We start from the raw sequence: 11348 nt of genomic DNA, 5'->3' as shown, positions 1-11348 counted from the left end.
GCTTGCTCCGCCACTAACTACGCCCGAAGGACCTGTGACCTCCAAAACGGGTATGCTAGGCGATTCCCCACACAACTTCGGCTAGAAATTCGAGCTTTTGATTGGTTCGTGGAGATATCCCTCAGCGTGGCTCGCCCAATGGAGGGCCAGACCGCTCCGCCCCTTCCCCGCCCCCCAAGGAGAGCCCGCCCCTGCCCCGCGCCCGGGAGCGGAGGAGAGTAAATACAACAGGAGCGCAAAATGGCGGAACCGCCGAGCCTAATGCAAGGCACCCCCGCCGCCGTCTCGGAGAAAGAATCGTTTGGCAAACTGCAAGCCCCATCCCGGGACCCGCCGGGTCCTCTGTCCGCCAAGAAGATCCGGACTGAGGAGAAGAAGGCGCCGCGTAGACTGAACGGAGAAGGAGCGAGCAGCGGTAACAGCAGGCAGCTGCAGTCTCCCGCCGCACCTTCGCCTCAGAGCTATGGCAGCCCTGGGTCTTGGAGCTTTGCCGCTCTGTCCGCTGCCCCCTCCCCGTCGTCTGCTCGGAGCAATTTCTCCTTCTCCGCTGGCACGGCCGTCCCCTCCTCTGTCTCTGCTTCCTCCTCTCAGCCGGTGCCGCGCAAACTGCTGGTGCCTCCTACGCTGCTACACGCTCAGCCTCACCATCTCCTGGTGCCCGCCGCCGCCGCCTCGGCCAGCGCCAAGCCGCGCAGACCCAAGGAGAAGCGAGAGAAGGAAAGAAGGAGGCACGGTCTCGGCGGGGCGGGCGAAGCTGGCGGGGCCTCCCGCGAGGAGAACGGGGAGATGAAGGCGCTGCCGCGAGGTGGGTGCCGAAGCCGGCAGGGGGGAGGGGAGGGCGCCCGGGGTCCCAGGCACGAGCTCGCGCCCGCGGGGCGCGGGCTGGGGGCGTGCGGGGGTCGCGTGCGCCAGCCGGGAGCGGGCGGGGGGCTTCCCGTTCACTGCAGGCTGTTTTGCGGTCCCCGTGGGGACAGGAAATGGAGCCTGTAATTTCGGTCGCAGAGTGGGGAATGGCCGAAACTCATTTTCTGTATCGTTTTTGCCTCCTAGTTAATGCGCGGCAGGGTTTGTAGAACTCGATTTAGAGGACCCGCCTGGGTGTGTTTGGCTATGGAGGGAGATTTGAGGGAACGGGATCGGGAAAGGTTTAGTTTTGTAAAAGATGTGCTTGATTATTAGACCGTTTAGACATGGTCACGAATTTATATTTGTGACACTGGCTCCCAACGCCAGAAAATCCTATCAAGAAAAGGGGTGTGGAGAGCATTGGCGTCAGCTGGAAGCTACCAGAGGCCTGAGCTTTTCATCCCTATTAGGGAAATGAGGTAGTGTGCAGGGCCTGGAGTGTGCTGTTTCATAAGATACCCTCCCTCCACACTCCTCTCCCTTGAGTATTTTGAGTGGTCCTGTTTGAAATACCACCCTTCAAAAAGAATTTTCAGCCATATTCTTTTTTTTTCCCCTTTCTTGCAGCAAGTGATAAAATCAGGAACATTGACTTTTTTTTGGCCAGACCATATTCTTGGCTGCAGAATGTTTTAGCATCAGAGAATGGCAGATTCTTTACTCTTTATTTTTTTTTTTAATTTATTTTTAAATGGAGGATAATTGCTTTACGCTCTTGTGAGAAAGGCACATTCTTAAGCAGTCTTTGCAGACAGGACTACACTGTCTTCTTTTAAAATGTAGGCTAAACATATATAATTTTCAGAAAGTATTTTTGTAAAATAGATAGTCCCGTTTAGCCATTTCATGCACAATGTTTTGAGAGTGGTACACGTGGAGACTGGTTGAAAATTAGGTTTTTATGTGATCAAAAGCTGAAAGCATGTAATGATCTTTATTATAAATGTACATTGATACACGGTATTGTCAAAGTATGTTTTAGGAAAAAAATGAAATGTCAAGCACTTTTAACATTACTAATCTAATGGTACCTTAGATCATGAAAAGTTCTCTGTATTTTTTCACAGTTTTACAAAATGCTGCACATGAGTATGTAACAACAGTTACGTCGATGGTCTGCCTGTAGTAAATTTTTGATATCTCAGCATAGCCATCAGGTACTCTGGCACAAGATAAAGGATCTCACAGCTTTGGAGAGTTTTGTTTCTAGAAAAGTGGTTTTGAGGATGGGATTTATACTACTTTTAGTCTGAGATTTTAGGTGATTTTTGTTTTAAAGCAATTTTGTTTGAATAATTATGTTTAAAAGTTGAAAGTGCCTGGAAGTCCGCGTTTACAGCTCAATATTAGTCTTACTTGTAATGTGTCAGCAGTGTAATTGCACTTCTAAGTTTTTTGAGGAAGTGAATATGGATATAACATGGAATGGCTGAAAATAAATAAGCATTCTTTAATAATTCTGATTCAAAAAATGGAGCACATAAATCACTTTTAAAGAGAAATGGCTGTTAAAGAAAATGTTTTCTAATCTTAAATTGCATTTAGAATCCTCTGTTGAAGGCTATAGCTTACATTGTTAAGCCTGAATATAAGCAATGATAGCTTTTACATTAAGATGTTTTTTCATGATTTATAGGTTTTTTGAGTAGTGACTAGATAGTAACACTATGGTAAAATTTTCTTCTCTTTCTTGGATGGAAATGCTGTTTTTATAGAGAAAAAACTAAGTCAGTGAGGAGGATTGCTTTTAGTGTCTTGATGGTAAATTTCATGATGAAAATCTGATCGAGCCCCCAAACTCCATTAAACAATTAAGCTCCTGTATTTATTAGTAGAATTTTTTTTTTTATAAGTTTTCAGTCAGAACTGCTGCATTTTCACATTGGCTACCATTCCAGCAGAAGTTATTTGGATTAAATGAAAGGGTGTGTATGTGTGTGTGTGAAAAGTAGGGCATTTTAATGTTACTTGAGTCAGAAGCATGATTTTTTTTTAAACCCTTTATAAAAGATGGGTCAGTCCAGATTGAGGACATATCCGTTGACAGCATATCTGAAAGTTAAAAGTGATGGACAGGGGGATTATAAAAATTTACCAGTCTAGGTCCATTAAGTATAAGGACTGATGCCTCACACACCTAAAAACTCTGAGGCCATCTTGTCATAGTGCTGGAGCTGACTTGCATGATAGCCTGAGTCATCAAGTAAAAGTTAAATTTCTTTCTTATAAAAAGAAAAAGTGGAAAACATCTTAGATTTTTAAAACTATGAATAACCAAGTTTTGCTGTATAAAGATGTAATCTACTAAAGAGGTCACAGCCCATTTTCCTGTAAGACTGAATAAATTATTAACTGATAAGCGTAGAAGATAAAAGTGAATATTTGCTGGTGTCCGCCATTTAACTTATAGCAAAAAATAGAACAGGCATATTACTAGATAGTAAGCTGCTTTAACTGAATCTGGTAACCAATAAAACTTGTATTAATTTTCTGATTTTTGTTAGCATTTTTGCTTTGCCTTTATTAACTTACTTCCTTAAGAATGACCTTGCAAAGGATCCCAAGACAAAATCAGGGCATTTCACTAATTTTTTGCCTTGAAAGTGTAGTTACAGAATTTAATGAAAATAGAGGCTTTCCTTAGAATTGAATAATTTGATATATGTAAATATCAGTGATTTTAAAGGGATAGATGTTCAAAGATTTTTCAAACTAGGCTTTTTCTTTATCTTTCTAATACTCTTATTCTGCAATTTTAGATTAAATTCAGGTTAAGAGTATTCTTATATACTCTTAACCTGAATTATTCTGACCAAATATTTGTCACGGGTGAGATAGTAGTTTACTGTGATTTTTATTTTATCGTGTAACCTTTTGTTTTCCATACTTTGTTTTTTCATTTGCTAAGTTTTGTCTCTCTCTGCCCTCTAGCAGCTCTATAAAATGCTTCTCAGTACAATTTTCCACATGGTCAAATCTGTCAGATAAACTTAGCAGTTCCATTTATTCCTGTAGTCATCCCTTCTATAGCTGTCTTTCTTCCCGCTTTATTCTGGTTTGTTCTGTGTTTAAGCCTGCCTCAAAGCTGTCATCTTGGGACATTCTGGGAGTTTGTTTCACTTTTGTTGAGTCCTTTTTTCCTGGATCCCATGCCTTCCTTTTGGTTTGTTCCTTCATTTTGGCTTGGGAAGGTTTATTTCTACCCTCACACTTGACTGTTGGACTGTTGAGAGATTTCTGTATTGGAAATTATTTTCCCTTAAAAGTTTGGAAGTGTTACCTTATTGCCTGGCTTCCAGTATTGACGTTGAGAACTTTGATCTCCAAACAGCTGTCATCTGTTCTATTTGGGAGATTTCAATCCTTTAACCAAGTTTTAAAATTTCAGATGTCTTTTTTTAAAAAAATGTTTTATGAACTCTTCTCTGTCCGTATTATAGCATTTTATTTCTTTTTCACAGGTACAGCATCTTCTGTTACCTCTTGAAGGATATTAATTACAGTTTCTTTGGCATGTTCTTCCATGCCTTGCATTGTGTCTGCTTCCTCTAACTTTTTTTTCTGTTTGTTTTGGTCTCTTTCTTTTTGCTCAGAGCTTTCTTCAGATCTGTATGATCCTTAGCAGTTCCTTTATAATCAGGAGAATGATTGAAAGCTCACTGGGCACGCATGAGCATGTGTGAGTGCCCAGTCACTAAGTCCTGTCTGACTCTTTGCAACCCATAGACTGTGTAGCCCCCCAGGCTTCTCTGTCCATGGGATTTTCCAGGCAAGAATACTGGAGTGAGTTGCCATTTGCTCCTACAGGGGTTCTTCCCGATCCAGGGATTGAATCTGTGTCTCTAGCATTCGCAGGCAGAATTTTTTTTACTGTTGAGCCACCTGGGAAGCCCTCTCATAGCTTAGTGACTAATGAACTCCCTTGTTTTTTATCTTTTCTTTGTCTGTTTTCCTCTAGGTGGTGGGTAAGAAGGCTTTTTCAGTTTCTTCCTTCATTTTTCTGTTCATCTATATAAATGGGATAATGGAGAGAGGAGAGGATTGGCAGAAGTAATGAGTTTTGATGTTAGGGTTCTAATGCTGGATATGAGAAGAAAGCTACAAATCTCACTGATTTATAAATTTTCAGTTTATCTGCTTGTTTTCATACCAGCATGTCATTTTTCCCTTTTTCTGTGTGTGGCATCCCTGAGACTGGAGCCACACTCTTGATTCAGTTTTGCGGAATGCCTCTCATTCCCTTAGGAGTGTGTGTGTGAGGGGGAGGGGGGCGTGTGGAGAGGTGGGAGGGTGAGGCAGTATGGTTCTGTCATCTTGCCTCTCCCAGCACCTCAAATTTCTAAGCCTTTCTGAGGTACTGGGGTGTAGACAGAGTTGTTTCTTATTATTTCTTTCTATAGGGATTTGTATTAACCTTCTTTCATTATGCCAGGTCATTTATTCCACCATCGGCTTTCTATCTTTGTAAGTTGTATTTCAGGTTACAATTATAATTTCACATAGTTATATTAAAAATGGAATTTATATTTTCGAATTTTTTTTTCTTCCCTTTATCGTTAGGGTCTGTTTTTCAAGAAAAGATCTTAAATTTTAGCCTTAATTTTGATTTGTGCCTATTTGTGGGACACTAGTGAAATGACTTAATCTTTTTGAGCTCATACTCTTCTGTTACTATAGATATTCCTTTTCAGTGTGAAATTACATGAACCTGGCATATTGTAGGCATTTATAGGGATGTTAGTCCCTAACTATTCTTTCCTATAGAAGACATTGGAGACATTTAGTTTCACTTAATTCATGGGTAGGTATAACCTATATAGTTTTCCCATTGGTATCCAGGTTTCTGAGAATTTTTGGTATTAGTATGAGCCGTACTAACTTGTTCAAAGAAGTTTATATTTCAGAAGTTTATATTACAGTTAACAGTAACTCATTCATTTTTCACCATCCTCAAATGAATTAAAAATTTCAAATTATGGAGAAGGCAATGGCACTCCACTCCAGTACTCTTACCTGGAAAATCCCATGGATGGAGCGGCCTGGTGGGCTACAGTCCATGGGGTCGCTAAGAGTCAGACACGACTGAGCGACTTCACTTTCACTTTTCACTTTCATGCATTAGAGAAGGAAATGGTAACCCACTCCAGTGTTTTTGCCTGGAGAATCCCAGGGATGGGGGAGCCTGGTGGGCTGCGATCTATGGGGCTGCACAGAGTCGGACATGACTGAAGCGACTTAGCAGCAACAGCAGCAAGATAGCTAGATTAAATACAGGTTCACCAGTGTAATTTAAATTTCAAATAAACACATTTCTATCAAAAAAAAAATTCAAATTACAGATAAACTATATAAATAGGATATTGAAAAAATAGTACTTGGTTTTAGAGTAAATCAAGATTGCCAGGAGAAATATCAATAATCTCAGATATGCAGATGACACCACCCTTATGGCAGAAAGCAAAGAAGAACTAAAGAGCCTCTTGATAAAAGTGAAAGAGGGGAGTGAAAAAGTTGGTTTAAAACTCAACATTCAGAGAACTAAGATCATGGCATCTGGTCCCATCACTTCATGGCAAATAGATGGGGAAACAATGGAAACAATGAGAGACTATTTTTGGGGGCTCCAAAATCATTGCAGATGGTGACTGCAGCCATGAAATTAAAGACGTTTACTCCTTGGAAGAAAAGCTATGACCAACTTGGTATATTAAAAAGCAGAGACATTACTTTGCCAACAAAGGTCTGTCTAGTCAAAGCTATGGTTTTTCCAGTAGTCATGTATGGATGTGAGAGTTGGACTATAAAGAAAGCTGAGCACCGAAGAATTGATCCTTTTGAACTGTGGTGTTGGAGAAGACTCTTGAGAGTCCCTTGGACTGCAAGGAGATCCAACCAGTCCATCCTAAAGGAGATCAGTCCTGAATATTCATTGGAAGGACTGATGCTGAAGCTGAAACTCCAATACTTTGGCCCCTTGATGTGAAGAACGGATTTGTTGGAAAAGACCCTGATGCTGGGAAAGATTGAAGGCAGGAAGAGAAGGGGATGACAGAGGATGAGATGGTTGGATGGTGTCACCGACTCAATGGACATGAGTTTGAGTAAGCTCTGGGAGTTGGTGATAGACAGGGAGGCCTGGCTTGCTGCAGTCCATGGAGTTGCAAAGAGTCAGACATGAATGAGCGACTGAGCTACAGTAAAAAGAATTCTGATGAAATAATTGTGGCTTCTGTAAAATTTTTGTGTGTGTGTCATTAAGGAGAATTAATAATAAAAGTACATTCTTACCAACAAAAGTAATTTTTTATTTCTTTAAACATTATTTTAAATACTTTAAACTTTATACATATTATTTTTTTGAATTGTAGGTTGAAAATATTTAACTTTTTATCATGAAAAAATTTAATACTAAGGAAACCAGAGCCATATGTCTTCTGGGTCTATCCATCATCCTGTTTTCAACAATTACCAACAATTTACAATTCATGCTTTGTTACTTCTCCTCTACTTCTGTTTGTTTTTTGCTCAAGTATTTTAAAGCATATGCTGAATATATATCATTGACCCCCAGATAATTAGCATTGAATTTTCTTTTCATTATAGAATAATGCTTGTAAAATTTCAACAATTCAGTATATATATTGGTACTTTAAAGAGGGGCTTCCTAGGTGGTGCTAGTGGTAAAGAATCTGCCTGCCAATGCAGGAGTCCTAAGAGATGTGGATTGGATCTCTGGGTCAGGAAGATACTCTGGAGTAGGAAATGGCAAGCCACTCCAGTATTCTTGCCTGGAAAATTCCATAGGCACAGGAGCCTGGCGGATTACAGTCCCTGGGGCTGCAAAGAGTTGGACATGACTGAGTGACTTAACAAATACTTTAAAGACTGCAGTTTTCTTCCACTCCTAAACTATCAGAAACAGTATTTCAGTATCTCCTGAAATAAATAAGCTTATGTATTTTTTAGATTCTTTTTCAAAAATTATTTTTAAAAATTCTAGTAAAATACACAGAACATGAAATTAACATTCTTTTTTCTAAATTAATAATTTAATTTTTGGAGGCTAATTACTTTACAATATTGTATTGGTTTTGCCATACGTTGACATGAATCTGCCACGGGTGTACACGTGTTCCCCATCCTGAATCCCCCTCCCACGTCCCTCCCCATACCATCCCTCTGAGTCATCCCAGTGCATCAGCCCCGAGCATCCTGTATCCTGCATCGAACCTGGACTGGCGATTTGTTTCACATATGATATTCTACATGTTTCAGTGCCGTTCTCCCAAACCATCCCGCCCTCGCCCTCTCCCACGGAGTCCAGAAGACTGTTCTATACATCTGTGTCTCATTTGCTGTCTTGCATACAAGAGTTTTAGTCATACTTAAGTGTATAGTTTACTGCATTAAGTACACTCAAATTGTTATACAACTACCACCACTGCACCAGCCATTTTCAGAACTTTTTTCTTCTTGCCAAATTGAAACTCCATACCCTTTAAAGAATTACTCCTCTTTCTCTTCCCCACTGCTCACCCCAGCCCCAGCCCACCACCATTCTACTTTGTGTCTGTCTGAATGTGATAACTCTTAAGTACCTCGTATGAGTGGAATCGAAGTATTTGTCCTTTTGTGACAGACTTACTTCATTTAGCATAATGTCTTCAGAGTTCATCCATGTTGCAGCATGTGTCAGAATTTCCTTTCTGAAGGCTGAGTAATATTCCATTATATGTATATACCACATTTGGTTTATGCATTCATTCTTTGATAGATGCCTGAGTTCTTCTGTTTTTTTGGCTATAATGAATAATGCTGCTATGAGCAGGGTGTACAGATACCCAATTGAATCTCTGCTTTCAATTCTTTTGGGTGTATACCTCAGAAGTAGAATTGTTGAATGCTATAATAATTTTATTATTATTATTGTTACATTTATATTTGCCCATAAGTATTTTTTATATCAGTCGCACCATTTTACATTTTCATCAGCAGTCCCCAGATGTTAGGTTAGGTTTGTTGTTTTATTGTTGTTATTTTTAAGGTTAACTCTGTAGTATCTGAAAACTAAATAAGTAAGAAAACAAACTCCAATAACAGCTAATTGATGTAGATACCTGCAAAGTCAGTGTGCATTCAACCACATCAGTATAGGGGGAAAAAAAATGAGGGGTTTGGTGGGAGAAAGAAAAGGCTTTTACTGAGTGCATATCGGGTACCATGGTGTTAGCTTAATATTTTTCCATTAATACTTGGAGATTTGTTTATCTTTTTCAGAATTGCATAGCTAATGTGTGAAGAATTTGAATCAACCCTGTCTCTGCTAAGATCTGAGCCTACTTTTTTACACAGTTAACTTGATTTTTTTTCCTTTTAGACTGTGATAACAGGAAGAGAGTAAAGATGAACTTTATTTTTACAAATTATTTTTCCCCTAACTTTTTATTATGAAAAAATTTAGAATTCAGAGAAGTTGAAAGAACAACATGATGATATTGTATAGATTTTCCTTACTGCGTTCCTTCTGTTAATATTTTATCATATATTTTCACTGAATCATTTGAAACTGAATTGTAGACATCATGACACTACATTCTTAAATATTCCAGCCCTCATGTCCTACAATTAACTACATAACCATAATAATAGAACAGTTAAGAAACTTAATATAGCCAGTCCATTTATAAATTCTTCCAATTTCCCTCAAACCCCTCATTGTACTGAAACATTTTCTGTTTTCTTTTTTTAATCTAAAATTATTCTGGTTACTTTTTTATATGATAAGTTGACTTTTTGAAAATACTAGTTTAAGATATTTGTTATAGATTTTTCTATTTTTATGATTTTTAAAGAGTTGCTTTATTGTGGTAGTATTGAATTTGTTCCTTTGTATTTCTTATAAACTGAAAGTGAGGTTTAAAGGCATGATTGATTTCAGATTAAATAGATTTGGTAAGCATATTTCACAGATGTGCTTCGTATTGTAGCCCATCAGGAGGCCTGCAATATTCAGATTTTGCTGTAAGTAATCATGTTACATTTAATCACTTGGTTGAGATGACCAGTGTCACCATTTTAATCGTTTATTTTTCACCTTGTATTTAGTTTATAATCTGTGGGGTGAAACTTTGCAAATACTTACTTTGCCAATTGTCTTTTACCTAATGACTTTAGTATTACTTCATGATCCCTGCTTGAATTAGCCATTTCAGTTCAGTTCAGTCTCTCAGTCGTGTCCAATTCTTTGTGATCCCATGAACTGCAACACGCCAGGCCTCCCTGTCCATCACCATCTCCCGGAGTTTACCCAAACTGATGTCCATTGAGTCGGTGATGCCATCCAACCATCTCATCCTCTGTTGTCCCCTTCTCCTCCTGCCCTCAGTCTTTCCCAGCATCAGGGTCTTTTCAAAGGAGTCAGCTCTTCACATCAGGTGGCTAAAATATTGGAGTTTTCAGCTTCAACCTCAGCTTCCAATGAACACCCAGGACTGATCTCCTTTAGATGGACTGGTCGGATCTCCTTGCAGTCCAGGGGACTCTCAAGAGTCTTCTCCAATACCACAGTTGAAAAGCATCAATTCTTTGGCACTCAGCTTTCTTTATAGTCCAACTCTCACATCCATACACGACTATTGGAAAAACCATAGCCTTGACTAGATGGACCTTTGTTGACAAAGTAATGTCTCTGCTTTTCAATATGCTATCTAGGTTGGTCATAACTTTCCTTCCAAGGAGCAAGCGTCTTTTAATTTCATGGCTCAAGTCACCATCTGCAGTGATTTTGGAGCCCTAAAAAATAAAGTCAGCCACTGTTTCCACTGTTTCCCCATCTATTTGCCATGAAGTGATGGGACTGGATGCCATTTTCCTAGTTTTCTGAATGTTGAGCTTTAAGCCAACTTTTTCACTCTCCTCTTTCACTTTCATCAAGAGGCTCTTTAGTTCCTCTTTACTTTCTGCCATAAGGGTGGTGTCATCTGCATATCTGAGGTTATTGATATTTCTCCTGGCAATTTGATTCCAGCTTGTGCTTCATCCAGCCCAGTGTTTCTCATGATGTACTCTGCATATAAGTTAAATAAGCAGTGTGACAATATACAGCCTTGACATACCCCTTTTCCTATTTGGAACCAGTCTGTTGTTCCATGTCCAGTTCTAACTGTTGCTTCCTGACCTGCATACAGGTTTCTCAAGAGGCAGGCCAGGTGGTCTGGTATTCCCATCTCTTTCAGAATTTTCCACAGTTTGTGGTGATCCACACAGTCAAAGGCTTTGGCATAGTCAATAAAGCAGAAATAGATGTTTTTCTGGAACTCTTTTGCTTTTTCAGTGATCCAGTGGATGTTGGCAATTTGATCTCTGGTTCCTCTGCCTTTTCTAAAACCATCTTGAACATCTGGAAGTTCACGGTTCACGTATTGCTGAAGCCTGGCTTGGAG

General features: G+C 39.6%; 1 protein-coding gene across 2 annotated transcripts in view; it reads left to right on the top strand.

Moving 5' to 3' along the window:
• The first annotated feature begins 216 nt into the window (after positions 1-216).
• The window catches only part of RSBN1L (round spermatid basic protein 1 like), an 87199-nt gene continuing 76067 nt past the window's right edge, over positions 217-11348 (top strand). For both annotated transcript variants that reach the window (XM_059886051.1, XM_002686750.6), the window contains exon 1: positions 217-805. In XM_059886051.1, the coding sequence (XP_059742034.1) occupies positions 241-805 (565 nt within the window). In that variant the 5' untranslated portion in view covers positions 217-240. The remainder of the gene's footprint in view (positions 806-11348) is intronic.

The sequence above is a fragment of the Bos taurus genome, chromosome 4, assembly GCF_002263795.3.
Source record: "Bos taurus isolate L1 Dominette 01449 registration number 42190680 breed Hereford chromosome 4, ARS-UCD2.0, whole genome shotgun sequence".
Classification (NCBI taxonomy): domain Eukaryota; kingdom Metazoa; phylum Chordata; class Mammalia; order Artiodactyla; family Bovidae; genus Bos; species Bos taurus.
Note: the sequence above shows the minus strand (reverse complement) of the source record. Positions and strands in the feature narration are given on the sequence as shown.